The sequence below is a fragment of the Myxocyprinus asiaticus genome, chromosome 34 (genome assembly GCF_019703515.2).
Source record: "Myxocyprinus asiaticus isolate MX2 ecotype Aquarium Trade chromosome 34, UBuf_Myxa_2, whole genome shotgun sequence".
Classification (NCBI taxonomy): Eukaryota; Metazoa; Chordata; class Actinopteri; order Cypriniformes; family Catostomidae; genus Myxocyprinus; species Myxocyprinus asiaticus.
The window spans coordinates 31,795,552-31,810,716 of record NC_059377.1 but is presented as its reverse complement, the minus strand read 5'-3'; the positions used below and the strand labels follow the sequence as shown (position 1 = coordinate 31,810,716).

At 35.9% G+C, this 15,165-nt stretch overlaps 2 protein-coding genes across 3 annotated transcripts; one reads left to right on the top strand and one right to left on the bottom strand.

The window, feature by feature from the left end:
- Positions 1–1,686: 1,686 nt before the first annotated feature.
- ccdc126 (coiled-coil domain containing 126) lies at positions 1,687–8,247 on the bottom strand. 2 transcript variants are annotated; one of them, XM_051671199.1, is made up of 3 exons: positions 7,993–8,247; positions 4,187–4,683; positions 1,687–2,616 (listed from the first exon to the last, which is right to left on the bottom strand). In XM_051671199.1, exons 2-3 carry the CDS (start codon positions 4,419–4,421, stop codon positions 2,345–2,347), a joined length of 507 nt encoding a protein of 168 aa, XP_051527159.1. In that variant the 5' UTR covers positions 4,422–4,683; positions 7,993–8,247; the 3' UTR covers positions 1,687–2,344. The 2 variants fall into 2 exon arrangements, with proteins under 2 accessions (XP_051527159.1, XP_051527158.1); XM_051671198.1 differs by having other exon boundaries at positions 4,187–4,516; positions 7,993–8,246.
- An 85-nt stretch (positions 8,248–8,332) lies between these two features.
- Positions 8,333–14,931, top strand: fam221a (family with sequence similarity 221 member A). The gene is made up of 6 exons (XM_051671197.1): positions 8,333–8,697; positions 11,189–11,362; positions 11,457–11,647; positions 11,772–11,978; positions 12,528–12,614; positions 13,902–14,931. The coding sequence occupies exons 1-6, from the start codon at positions 8,633–8,635 to the stop codon at positions 13,970–13,972; spliced, it is 795 nt and encodes a 264-aa protein (XP_051527157.1). The 5' UTR covers positions 8,333–8,632; the 3' UTR covers positions 13,973–14,931.
- Positions 14,932–15,165: the final 234 nt, after the last annotated feature.

The following is a 15,165-nucleotide window of genomic DNA, read 5'->3' as shown; positions in this document are numbered from 1 at the left end:
AGTACCATGGAATTACCATATATCACTGCACCATGGTACCACCAGAGTACTTTTTTGTAAGGATGTACAAAGTCTTTATTATAGGGTTTAACCCCTTTTTCTTGCTTACATTGAGACAACTGTAAGACAGGGTGCCAAGGTGTTTGTATTCAAAGGGCAGAACTCCCCAGGGCAGCAAAGTGCAAATATATAATCTCTTAAGAAAATCAGCATAGAAACTTTCTCGCAAAGACACTGTCTCGCATCCAACTGAGCAAGAATTGCCTCATTGTTTCCTTCTCACATTTGTTCTCTCTCCTCACCCCTCATGTCCCTCTCAACTCAAATTCACCTTAAAACACACTTACATCTTGTAGGAAACAAATGTCTAATTATATGTCTGGTTATTCATGTTTCATATCATTGAAAAGGTCTCAGTGTGACTGGTACGAAGGTCTCATTACCTTAACTGTAAAATACATGATAGCACAGTTTTGAGAATTCAGAGGAATTCTGACCAATTCTGGGGGTGTGCCTACCTCCTGTGTGCAAATAAGGTGTGACCCCAGTATTTCCAAACCTATTCATCCCCAAATTCTTATTGTCATTCCATTTGGTTGTGGTCTGGGTATTTAAGGAAATTTAGCACATTCTTCATTGGAATTTTCTGTAGCCAGAAATCCCTGTGGTGCTTACACTACGTACTTTGCTGAAGTACTTTGCATCTGTTACTCTTAAGATTTATCTTTGAGCATTATATGTTTTGTATTGATTATTTCTGAATTGATTATGTAATTGGTTTGATCCATATTTACCTCAGTAATAAATTGTTAAACTTGATTCTATTCTGACTTATTCTGAAATTATTGGCTTTAGTAGATTACGTTAAATTCATGTTACCACAATCTGTGATCAGGGTTATTACATACTAAGACCCAGTATTTGATGGAGCATGAAGCACATCAACTGGGATCTTAAATTTCTGATTAAACATTTGGCTTTAGTAAAGTGTAATAGATTGTAAATGCTAAAGAAAGTGCTATTTGGGACAATTTAATATTGATCAACCCATCCAAATAGTATTAGTCATGACCCCTGTTTAATTTTAATACTATTCTAGTCAAGTATAGAACTAAACAAAACTACTATTTGCATAATGGTATGATGGTCAGCCTATTTAAACAGTATTAGTCATTTACCTTTGTCTAGAGATATTATTGCATTAATTAAGTGGATACAGATCTATAGAACTAAGTTAAACTACTATTTAGAAATAGATAAGCTGCAGTAGTAATCATTCTAAATAGTATTAGTCATTTACCTCTGACTAAAGATCAAACTGACAAGTTTCGTGGGACCCGTGCACGTGGCCGACACGAGGCCCTGAGCGACAGAATTCCAAATGAACAAGTGCAGTTTAAAAGTACAGAATTGACAAGAATAATTAAATATCCAAACCTAGATAAGATCTAGATCAATTAATGATCAATAATAATTGGAATCTCAACCTAAATTCGAGGTCTAATATAACTGGAGTCAAATTAAATTATTAATGGAGTCAGATTCGGTCTTAACTAAATAAAATAGTTATGAAGCTACAGCCACACGCACACAAAAAAGACGAATGCGCAGATACCTTAACCACTTCCCTGGATTCCGCCGTTGGGCCAGCGAGGTGGCTTTTTTACACAACAGAACTCTTAAAGATCTTACTGGTACATATTTTATTATATGTATTGGCTTCAGTCATGACATCTGATGCACAATTCTTTATGGAAAGCTAACTGCTGCATTCAGCTTTGTTGGTATTCATTTCTATGAACTGAAAGCAACTGAGGTATATTACCCCATTCTTAAATTAACAATCAATCTTTTATACAGACATTAACCAACTATTCACTGAGTATATAAATATTCTTTAGATTTGCTAACTTCCTCTACTGTTCAATAGCTAAAGCACAGCAGTATGTGGAATCCCAACAATTAACCATGAAACATGTAAACCTTGGTCTGGAATCCATCTAAGTGAACTACACGCTTTAAGCAACTGTAGTGGTGGAGCATATATCTTTGCTTGAGGAGCCTTTTGCAGATATATTATGAAACACTCATTCTGATATCAAAAAACACTCTTCCGTTTAAAAGGTTCAATATATTCCCACTACTCTCTCAGTTCTAATATTCCATAACACGTATAAATTATAAAATATTTTGTGATCCATGAATAAAAGACAAAATCAAGCTGAAGCTCATGTGCACAAAACTAAAAAAAAAAAAACATGTCTGCTTTAGTCTAAAAATATATATATCTGCATATTTCAGTCTTTTCTGTGGTGGCACATAAAATGTCCATGGCCACCATTTATTATTTTAAAGAGTGCGGTCTATGTGGGCGATCAGGTGATTGTGGTGGAAACTGAAGAGGGTTACTTCGCCTATCTGGCGGGTGAGTAGACATGTTGCTTTTGGTGGGCCTAGAAACAGAGACTCCTGCAGCAAGGAGAGCTCCAGAACCAGCAGCAGGATGGGATATATTGTGCATCGATGCATTCACAGCAGCGTCCATTTTTCCCTCCAACTTTACCAAACGATTGAGAATATCATCCAAAAGCACAGCAATTGTCCTCTTCAAATCCGCTACAGCAAAGGAAGAGATCGTAAAGAAATATTAGATATAAAAGTAAAGCTCCTATCTGCTTGAATGGGGAAAAAAACAAAATCTCCAAAATGACTGGTAAAGATTACGATCAAACTACATATTTCAAATCAGCAGTAAAATATAACATCAATGGTATCATAAGTTGAACTTTAGCTCAGATCACGCTAAAAACGCTATTTTTCAGGTTGGTCATGCTGATGCACATACACATTCTCAAATTAACTGCAGGTGATCTCCGTATCTACAAGGTGATTGGCTCTGTTTTTTGAAGTTGTCCTTTTCTACACCCACCATATTGGGCGTTCCAATTTCTCCCATTCATTTTAATACAACTGGTCCGTCTTAGGCTAAATAGTCTCTGAAAATATCAAGTAGCAAATCATTAAGGATGGGTATTGATACAGATTTCCTGATTCAATTCCGATTCACAAGATCTCAATTAGATTTGATTCCGATTTCGATTCATATGGGTATATTTTAGTTATAATGTCCATTTTGCTTACATATTAAAAAAAATTAAATTAAAAAAATAAAAAATAAAAATGTAAAAAATTAAATATTAAATAATTTCTCTTTTAAACTGAATTATATAGGGGACCTTCTATCTTGGTACCTTACGAATATACTGATTTTACTATTTATATTTTATTCATTTTCCATCCTTTTGGTTACATTTTGGCTTTTTAAAAATGACAAATCCATGTATTTAATCAATAATTAAGATATTATATTTCATATATAATTTTTTGTTACATGTTTATTGTTTAATTGCATACTATTTACAGGTATTTACATTGATTTGTTGAACATGTGTTAAGCTGAACACAGGTACTGTCTCTAACAAATCTGGCATTCTTTAAAGAGCATCTTCAGTAGAATGCATGTTAATGAGAGAGGACTCGAATGACTTTATCTTATCTGTGCCATGCATGATGAGAATTAAATGTTTATTTTTTGTTGTTTTAGATCAACAACTGACTGTAAAGAACAGAAAGGGTATTAAAAGAGACATTATTCAATGACAAATCGGTTGCTTGGATCTCGTCTTTGGACATGCAGAACAATTTTTATACTCAACACGCAGTGAAAGTGAAAGAATAATTCACCACTATACTACACAACAACTAGTGAATGAAATGTAAACATCTACCTGCCAGTTGCCAAATATACACATTTTCATTGCATAATGTGAAATTTGGTGGCAAAATTGGAGTGATTTCCTCTCACTGTAGAAAAGGGTTGCACATTGAGTAAAAGATCGATGTCGGGATTTAAGTATCGACGTCAAAATCGTTCAAATGATGATCCTGATGCATCAGAAAATCTATATTTTTAGCCACCCCTACAAATCATGGTTAATGAGTTTCACATAAACTTAAGTTCACTGGCTAGTTTAAAAAAGAGCCCTTCGATATCTCCCACATAAACTTAATTTTTCAATAGTAGACATATCAAAACAGAAAGTTAAGTTGTTTAAATTGTTCAATTTGAATTATAAATAGTTGGTTGATTATGTGACCTTTCAAATCTATGGTTTTAAATCCTCACCATATCCTGCCATGGAGGTGCCGTGGTTCTGTGAGGGGTTCTGGTTCTCCTCGCTGAGGACTTTGACATAGCGATGGCTGAGCTCAAGAATCTGTTGGCGGAGTTCTGCGCTGGTCTGGCGGCGTGGTTGTGTGACGGTGTAGTGAAGCAGCAGCAGACACCAGGCCAGGCCAAAGAGTACCAGAAATATACTCAGTCTGTGAGACATGCTCCTACGCAGCAGACAACCCAGCATTGCAATGCTGCAGGCCTGCTGGCACCCGTGTTAAGGGGAAGGTGGGGGGACAGGTTTAGAAGAGGCCAGCAGGTTCAAGATTGGGAACAGGATGTCTTGAAAAATGAAAAAAAAAATAAAAAAAAATGGAAAGTTAGAAGTTAGGACTGGGGAGACTTTTCGTCATTAGGGATACTGACTCCAGGCATTTGTTTAACAGTTTTGCATTGGAAATGGAGAAGGTAATGCCAATCTCTAGCCAATCTACTGCTACAAGGACCTCCTGTAAAATACCATACACAAAGAACAAGAAAATATATGTGAGATTAGTCATAATTTTTTAGCTTCTTTCCAACAACTGCCAGGTTGTTCAACAAACACTCCTATAGAATCCATATTGCTTTAGGAAGGGATGCACCGATATGAAAATTTTTGGCTGATACGATTTTAACAAAAAAACTACAGGTCGATACAGAAATTGATTTTTTGAAACTCACCTTATTTTGTAATCAGATTTTACTTCAGAATAATGCTTAAACAATTTAGAAAGAGGTACAAAAGTTCTAGCAATAAATAATTTCCATTGAACACGAACTAAATCTGTTGAACATGACAGGCAACATTTTTACATAGAGCCATAATTTTATATATATATATATATATATATATATATACACAGGTGCATCTCAATAAATTAGAATGTCGTGGAAAAGTTCATTTATTTCAGTAATTCAACTCAAATTGTGAAACTCGTGTATTAAATAAATTCAATGCACACAGACTGAAGTAGTTTAAGTCTTTGGTTCTTTTAATTGTGATGATTTTGGCTCACATTTAACAAAAACCCACCAATTCACTATCTCAAAAAATTAGAATATGGTGACATGCCAAACAGCTAATCAACTCAAAACACCTGCAAAGGTTTCCTGAGCCTTCAAAATGGTCTCTCAGTTTGGTTCACTAGGCTACACAATCATGGGGAAGACTGCTGATCTGACAGTTGTCCAGAAGACAATCATTGACACCCTTCACAAGGAGGGAAAGCCACAAACATTCATTGCCAAAGAAGCTGGCTGTTCACAGAGTGCTGTATCCAAGCATGTTAACAGAAAGTTGAGTGGAAGGAAAAAGTGTGGAAGAAAAAGATGCACAACCAACCAAGAGAACCGCAGCCTTTCGATTGTCAAGCAAAATCGATTCAAGAATTTGGGTGAACTTCACAAGGAATGGACTGAGGCTGGGGTCAAGGCATCAAGAACCACCACACACAGACGTGTCAAGGAATTTGGCTACAGTTGTCGTATTCCTCTTGTTAAGCCACTCCTGAACCACAGACAACGTCAGAGGTGTCTTACCTGGGCTAAGGAGAAGAAGAACTGGACTGTTGCCCAGTGGTCCAAAGTCCTCTTTTCAGATGAGAGCAAGTTTTGTATTTCATTTGGAAACCAAGGTCCTAGAGTCTGGAGGAAGGGTGGAGAAGCTCATAGCCCAAGTTGCTTGAAGTCCAGTGTTAAGTTTCCACAGTCTGTGATGATTTGGGGTGCAATGTCATCTGCTGGTGTTGGTCCATTGTGTTTTTTGAAAACCAAAGTCACTGCACCCGTTTACCAAGACATTTTGGAGCACTTCATGCTTCCTTCTGCTGACCAGCTTTTTAAAGATGCTGATTTCATTTTCCAGCAGGATTTGGCACCTGCCCACACTGCCAAAAGCACCAAAAGTTGGTTAAATGACCATGGTGTTGGTGTGCTTGACTGGCCATCAAACTCACCAGACCTGAACCCCATAGAGAATCTATGGGGTATTGTCAAGAGGAAAATGAGAAACAAGAGACCAAAAAATGCAGATGAGCTGAAGGCCACTGTCAAAGAAACCTGGGCTTCCATACCACCTCAGCAGTGCCACAAACTGATCACCTCCATGCCACGCCGAATTGAGGCAGTAATTAAAGCAAAAGGAGCCCCTACCAAGTATTGAGTACATATACAGTAAATGAACATACTTTCCAGAAGGCCAACAATTCACTATAAATGTTTTTTTTATTGGTCTTATGATGTATTCTAATTTTTTGAGATAGTGAATTGGTGGGTTTTTGTTAAATGCGAGCCAAAATCATCACAATTAAAAGAACCAAAGACTTAAACTACTTCAGTCCGTGTGCATTGAATTTATTTAATACACGAGTTTCACAATTTGAGTTGAATTACTGAAATAAATGAACTTTTCCACAACATTCTAATTTATTGAGATGCACCTGTATATATATATATATATATATATATATATATATATATATATATATATATATATATATATAAACTAAATATGAAAAAAGGTTACTTTGTATTTCTAAAACATTTTTGCACTTATGTTTTTGCAGTTTAATAAAACATAACATGAGAAATTCATACTATGCATATTTTGGGCAATTCCATGGAAATGTCAAACACATCATGGAAAAATAAAAAGTTTTAAAGAGTTTTCAAAGAGTTTTTACAATTAATTAATTATAAATAAAGCATTGGTTTTTTATATCTGCATTTTCATGCTTATAACCGATACACCGATGGTTTTAATTTGATTAATAATTGGCGATGAATATCAATAAATATCGGCAGCCGATACTTCGGTGCATTCCTACTTTTAGGTATATTCATCAGTCTTCACTAAGCTGTACCAAAACGATTTCCACTGCCCTGCTTCTATTCTATCTATCAATCGTCTCTCTACTGAATCAGATTTTAATGCAATTAATACAATGCTATTATACAAGGTTTCACATTTCATTTTGCATAAATAAAACACCACACTTTAGTGAACAGGGAGTGAAACACTTTGTTAGAATGAAGCATGCTGGAATTTGAGCTTTGTGTCCCTGTCATCACTGCCTTTCTCAATGGTGACATTAGTATTCTCCACCCAATCACAAAACACTCATTGACAAAGGGTTGAGCTATATTAAAAATGCAGGAAAGAGACATTTGACCACTTTCAATTATGGCCTCAATGCTCTACACCACAAAAACGAGAAAATCAGAATATTGGCATACCGAAAATTCTGCATTTCTACCCGTTGATTATATCATTCAACATGAGATGATCAAGCTTGTGATTGTATAAACAAAGAGTTATCAAAGTAAAGTGGATTCACACTGACTGCGCCACCCTGTTTTATCAGTGTTGCACAATACTTATTAAGTTGAACATACAAAATTAATTGCAGCACCATATAAGACTGAAGCTCTGGAGGCCTGAGAAATTATTTGCTTGGAAAGAAGATCAGGATCATAAGTTATACACTGACAGATAGTTATAATTTAACTCCATATAAATGCTGGTGTTAACACAACACATGCCATGATATTGAGTAATGGCAACAGGAAATGTGTAAAGAGGAAATCACTACCACTGTTATTAGGATGTTAGTATCATGCATCTTCTACACACGCTTATCGTCGGGTTTTAACATCGCTCATTTGTGCGACTATTTCGCATGGGCCGACATGATGATGATACCGCAGACAGTAACACATCTAATGATCGCACTTTATCTGTAATTATAATAAAAACATATAAGAAACTCAAAAAATACCTCAAACACTCTGATGAAGGTGACCAGATTCGTGGACTCCACACTCTTGACATCTCCATTTGCATGGCTGCCCTGGCGAGTTAACTTTAATGTTTAAATCATATTTAAACAGTTTCATAACTTTAAGAAAGACGTGTCTCTAAAAAGTGCATCACGAAATCTTTCTGAGCTACAGCATCTTGAAATAAGAGAGGGATAGTCATCCAGCACCTCCTGAAACTAGTAACTAAAATCGACAAATTGTCAGTAGTTCCCTGCGGTGGCGGTGACGGTGACAACACGAGGTGTTGATGTTGCGTGCAACGTCATGTTACGTAGTCACGTGTTACCCTAAAAGCATGGGCAGCATGGGAAATGTAGTCCACAAATCTTAACTGAGATTGAAAGATAAGGACTCCAGTTAAATGGTTGCGTGAGAGCATCTGAGAGACCATTCATATTAAACTTTTATTAGTCTACTACAGAAAAAAATCTTTAAATAAAGGCCCCATTAACTGACGAATCATCTTTGCTAGAAGCGCCGTTGCTTAGAAACACAGACACAATGCTTCACGTAAACAAGCTCGTGCAGCCTCACTGTAGTTTTTAACAAAAGGCAAAACAGACAAGACAACAAAAATAGTGTTACAGTCACTGAGGAATGGAAACGACACACTCTGACAAACATGCAAGCAATGCAGTGGATGCCTATTTAGAATACAGAAGGTGGGTTGATTTTAGGTAATATATATATATATATATATATATATATATATATATATATATATATATATATATATATATATCTGTTTAATTTCTGTTTGTTTGGTAAAAAGTTTAAGCAAAAGCCCAATTGTTCATGCTTCCCATGGTATAAGTTGGTCAGCTACTCGAGGGGTTTTCAAACTTTTTGATACCAAGGATCCCCATAAATTATGGTCCCCTGGCAAGAGACCACTGTGAAAGAAATAGCTAACGTGATTTTACAAAGACATATTGTTTGCCAAATGAAATTAATGGCTTTTATAGTGGTCAATGTTCTCAAGCAAAATTAATTATTACAATTGTATATGGAAAATATTTACTATTTATTAAAGGAATAGTTCACCCAAAAATGAAAATTCTCTCATCATTTACTCACCCTCATAACATCCCAGATGTGTATGACTTTCTTTCTTCTGTTGAACATTTTTGGAAGAATATTTCAGCTCTGTAGGTCCATACAATGCAAGTGAATGGTGGCACATAAATGCAGCACATAAATGCAGCATAAAATTAATTCATAAAACTCCAGTGGTTTAATCCGTGTCTTCAGAAGAAATATGATAGGTGTGGGTGAGAAACAGATAAATATTTAATAGTGATGGGTCGTTCATTTTGAACTAATCTTTTATATGACTCGGATGAACGAGAAGTTTCAGCGGTAGATGGGACAGCTGCATAGGATCTGTACAGGAAACAGAAATTATTAGTTCACCTCACGAATGGGTCTTCAGAACTGAGTCTTCCGTTCATTTAACAAGTGACTGCTACATAAGCTCAAAGTTGGAAAATTAATTTATTTCGTACTCCCAACCTTCCTTAAATTCAAGCGGTTAGTTATTAGGTTTTATTTTTGTCCTTGCAGTTTCACAAAGCATTTCCGGTGTTGTATTTTAGGATCTTTATTTCTTGCAGTTTATAACATTGTGAATATTTCTGTAATGATGGTTCTTCTCCATAACATTTAATCTGATAATAAAGTGTTAGTTGAAGCTTTAAACGTTATCAGTATGATGGGGAAAATCACATTCATTAAGCAAGATGCCTTAAATCCAAGCCCAGTCCTAAACTGTGTATAATGGATTTACAAGTTTTATCTTTCCTTCAGAAAATATCATAGACAAAAGCTATTCGAAAACCCCATATTATTTACTTGACTATTTAATTGATTTTGAATCAACCGTAATTTCTTTTCCCCTCATGATGCATCCCCTTGTTGTATGATTGATGTCATTAATCCTTATTGTGAACTGTAGACCCAAATCAAGTATGCCTTACAGAATTTCCCTTTGAATATACTGATAATCATCTAAGACCATTTCACTTTAATTTTACACTTGGCAGACAATTCTTGTAAATGCTTCCTGCATTAAATACATACAAATAATTAATCAATAATTAATTAATTAATTCTTGTGATTTTAAAATGTAATTTATTGTCACACTACATGTTTTGATCACAATGCAAACAACTGCAACAGAATGAAGTGTGAGCTTTAAAGAGAAAAATTATGGAAAGACCAGTAATTGTCTTTCATGAACTAATTGCTTAATATGCTGAGCTTACCGGTCACGTGATAAATACCCGAGAAACTGAGGTGAACTAATCAATTCTGTTTTCTGTAGAGCCTGTGAGGCTGTCACGTGACAAATTAATGAAATGAATTGAATAAACATTTGTTAATTTTACTGAAAGAGATTCAAAGATCCAAGTCAGTAAAATGATCCGATCTTCCCATCACTAATATTTAAGTACTTATTTTTTATTATAAATTCTCCTCCCTGCCCAGTAGGTGGAGATATGCACAAAGAATGTGAATCGGCAAAAATAAAAGAAGAAGAATGTGAAAGTGGAGATATATAGTAAAAAATATTGATCTGTTTCTCACCCACACCTATCATATTTCTTCTGAAGATATGTATTTAACCACTGGATTTGTTTGGATTACTTTTATATAGTCTTTATGTGTTTTATGGACCTTCAAAGTTCTGGCCATCATTCACTTGCATTGTATGGACCTACAGAGCTCAGATATTCTTCTAAAAATCTTCGTTTGTGTTCAACAGAAGAAAGAAAGTTATGCACATCAGGTATGGCATGAGGGTGAGAAAATGATAAGAGAATTTTAATTTTTGGGTGAACTAACCCTTTAAGTTAACAGACTGTGTGCCTTCTTTTTTCTTTTAGAGTAATGTTAGATGTTAAAGCCAAAGAGCAGCAATTTCAGTTTAATTTCCTATACATTTTTATAGTGCTTTTCACAATTAATATTGTTTCAAAGCAGCTTTACAGAGTATACTGAATTACAACAACCCTTTTTTCTTAGAAATACATTTTTGTTTTTGTTTTTTGCTGTCCTCTTTAAAACAAACAAACAAACAAACAAAAAAAAACAACCCTGAGCTACCCTTAGCAAAGATGTTGTAATTCTCTATCATTGAATGCTTTGAAAAGGATTGTAGGGGAAGATGATGGAGGTAGGCTGTTTTCAGAGGATGAATACATAAAATACAAGGAGACAGTGGTGCCAGGAAGAATTCAGAACCGACTTTATGTCAGTTTTGGCGTCCCTGGACAGATAGACTGCAAACTCATTGGACCAGAGACACCTTGCTTTTGTACACACAGGTTTGCATACACACTCCTACACATACATAAACAAGTACAGACATGTACATATGTAGAAATAGATTATTTTTATATGTTTCTATTTCATTCTCAGGTATAAACAGCACTGCACAGACTTTGAGGAATTGCAGAAGGAAAGGCCTATACTCTTGCCTTGTAGGGTTAGAGGTTGTCAGTGCGTATCCTATCAATACATTCATATCAACGGCTCTAAGCCTGTGCGCTGCCAATGCAAGCACACAACCAGTGAGCACAGTGAAGCTAAAGAGCACCGATGCAAGAAATGTGAGTTTTGCATCACCTATTAGCCTGGTCAAGTAAATATAGTTAATCTTGTTGCACCTAAAGCACAAATAAAATAAGCCTCTATTAAGCTTAACATTGTTTGTTTCCATGTGTCTACCTGCAGGCACTCACTGCACTGGCTATCGAAGTCCATTCACCTGTGGATGTGGTCAACCTGGATATGCCCATGTGACGCTGGTTGAAACCAGGGAAGAGCGCATGGCACGGGGTTGTCCAGTGGGCACAGATGTTCCTTATGCAGCCATGGGAGGCCTGACTGGGTTCAGCTCGCTGGCAGACGGCTACCTAAGACTGGATCCCAGTGGCATAGGTAATGTACATCTGAACTGCACGCACAAGAGGCTACATGTCACCTGTTGCTGGGACATCATAGAATAACACCACAACAACAGTATGTTTGCATTAGTACAGCACCTGCTTTAGAGTCAACATTACACTTATCTTAATTTTTTACACAGCTCTCTGGAATACTTGATTCTGATTGGTCACTTACGGCATTTTTTCCATAGCATCACTATAACTAACTGCTCATCTGGGCAGTGTATGTTTCCTAAATTGCTGTGCTTGTGTTCTGTCTCTTGCCAGCTGGTTATTACATTATGGGTATACACATATTTATTTATTTATTTATTTATTTTTTGCTGAGAACTAATTCTTAAACATTGCAGGTTGCTGTTTCACGATTCAGGAACTAAATCTATAAACGCTGTGAAGTACTAAACTTTTAAGTGTAAAGCAATGTGCCTAATATTTATAAGTCGACATACAAATTGTACATCATGTTCAGATTGCTTCATTTTAGGAAATATGATGACTCTATTGCATGCATGCCTTTCTATCCATTTTTTCCCTTACACAGGACCTCTGTCATCTAATACCCTGAAATCTGACCAGGACCTAGCTCACGTGTTTGAGAGAGCAAATACACCACTCACCGAGACTACAAGTGAGGCCATCTATAATATTTAAAGTGATAATTTTATAGTGGTCAATGTTCTCTGCAAAATTAATTATTAAAATTGTATATGGAAAATATGTACTATTTATTAAAGGAATAGTTCACCCAAAAATGAAAATTCTCTCGTCATTTACTCACTTTAATGCCATCCCAGATTTGTATGACTTTCTTTCTTCTGCTGAACACAAACAAAGAATTTTAGAGGAATATTTCAGCTCTGTAGGTCCTTTCAATGCAAATGAATGGGTACCAAAAATGTAAAGCTCCAAAAAGCACATATAGGCAGCATAAAAGTAATCCATAAGACTTCAGTCGTTAAATCTACGTATATCTTCAGAAGCGATATGATAGGTGTGGGTGAGAAACTGATCAATATTTAAGTCTTGTTTTACTATAAATTCTCCTCCCTGCCCAGTAGGTGGCGATATGCACAAAGAATGCAAATCACCAAAAATAACAGAAGAAGAATGTGATAGTGAAAAAGGACTTAAACATTGATCTGTTTCTTACCAACACTTATCATATCGCTTCAGAAGATATGGATTTAACCACTGGAGTCTAAAAGTTGCTTTTATGCTGCTTTATGTCCTTTTTGGAGCTTCTAAAGTTTGGTCACCATTCACTTGCATTGTGAGGACCTACAGAGCAGAGATTTTTTTCTTCTAAAAATCTTCATTTGCGTTCTGCAGAAGAAAGAATGTCATACACATCTGGGATGGCATGAAGGTGAGTAATTCACTTATTAAAAAAAAAAAAGAAAAAAGAAAAAATAATAATTCTTGTTGCACTTTAATCTGTTTTAAATACTATTCTGATGCAAGTGAAACTTTGTAATATGGCACTTTTTTGTATCACTGTCTCCTTAAGATGATTTGCTTATGTTTTTCCTCTTTTGTAAGTCGCTTTGGATAAAAGCGTCTGCCAAATGAATAAATGTAAATGTAAACTATAAGAGAATTTTCATTTTTGAGTGAACTAACCCTTTAACGACCATCATTTACGATGGCATTGACATTTTAAGCTTTTTGAGAAACATAAATCTTTTATAAAATTACTGAATAAAATATTTATCCCTTCTGCTTTGCTAACAAGGAAGAGTAATTGAAAGGAAAGACAGAGTAAGTTCCAATACCATTTCTCAAAGACACTATAGAGAAAGTGTTTCATTTTGTTCTGATGAAGTCATACTTCATCCCAGTGAGTTCTAACCAGAGTCTGAATTTGCCGGTCTAATGTTGGTCAAATGTGTAATCTTTGATAACTCTAATCCCACAGCACATAAAGAGGAAAGAGGCAAAACAGAAAATGTAACCAAGGAGATGAAAACAAAGAATCCAATCTTCTAGCAATTTAATGTTCATTAAAGTTTAAGTGAATGCTGTATATTACTCTTGGTAGTTCTAATAGTGCTATACATTAGATGTTAATTCCGCAGTGCTCACATGCTTACTTTAAATTGCCAGTCTTTTAAAAATCAAATGTCGCAGGGGCTTGGGTAGCTCGAATACTGATGCTGACTACCACCCCTGGAGTCACGAGTTCGAATCCAGGGCATGCTGAGTGACTCCAGCCAGGTTTCCTAAGCAACCAAATTGGCCCGGTTGCTAGGGAGGATACAGTCACATGGGGTAACCTCCTCGTGGTCGCTATAATGTGTGGTTCTCGCTTTCAGTGGGGCACGTGGTGAGTTGTGCGTGGATGCTGCGGAGCATAGCATGAGCCTCCACACGTGCTACGTGTCTGCGGTAACGCACTCAACGAGCCACGTGATAACGCAGAGGCAACTGAGATTCATCCTCCGCCACCTGGATTGAGGCGAGTCACTATGCCACCACGAAGACTTAGAGCGTATTGGGAATTGGGCGTTCCAAATTGGGGAGAAAAGGGGAGAGAAAAAAAAAATTCAAATGTTGCTTATAAAACAATAGCTCTAGTTTATTTACTTATTAAAACTATGCTATTATGTATTTAAGTTGTTGACAGTTCCCTTTTTTTTCTTTTTTTTCAGATTTTAGGTTAAAATGTATGGTTAAAATGTATATGAATGTGTAAGGGATGTGTATATTTTACATACTCTGTGAAAATGTGGAATCACCTTTGAGCTTTTTTGCAGTTCACTTAAATGGTCCTGCAAGGTAACAATGCATTTTGTCAAGTTTAAATATTCTATATAGTCCTCCAATTAAAGAGATAGTTCACCCAAAAATTATAATTCTCTTATCATTTACTTAACCTCATGCCGTCTCAAACTCGTAAGACTTTCTTTCTTCTGCGGAACACAAACAAAGATATTTTGCAGGATGTATGAGGTGTTTTTGTCCATGCAATGTAAGTTGGTGGGTTCCAAAACTTTCAAGCTCCACAAAGCACATAAAGGCTGCATAAAAGTTATCCATATGACTCGAGTGTTTTAATCCATGTCTTTTGAAGCGATATGATTAATTTGGGTAAGAAACAAACCAAAATATTCCTTATTCACTATAAATCGTAACATCTGGACACATGGCGCGTTCATGAGAGAAGCTCGTTTACACACTTC

Coding starts and splice junctions, on each gene's coding strand:
- fam221a (XM_051671197.1), top strand. CDS start 8,633: ATGGAAACGACACACTCTGACAAACATGCAAGCAATGCAGTGGATGCC. Junction 8,698..11,188: donor GCCTATTTAGAATACAGAAG/GTGGGTTGATTT, acceptor TGCTTTGAAAAG/GATTGTAGGGGAAGATGATG. Junction 11,363..11,456: donor CCTTGCTTTTGTACACACAG/GTTTGCATACAC, acceptor TTTCATTCTCAG/GTATAAACAGCACTGCACAG.
- ccdc126 (XM_051671199.1), bottom strand. CDS start 4,421: ATGCTGGGTTGTCTGCTGCGTAGGAGCATGTCTCACAGACTGAGTATA. Junction 2,617..4,186: donor CACCTCCATGGCAGGATATG/GTGAGGATTTAA, acceptor CCTTTGCTGTAG/CGGATTTGAAGAGGACAATT.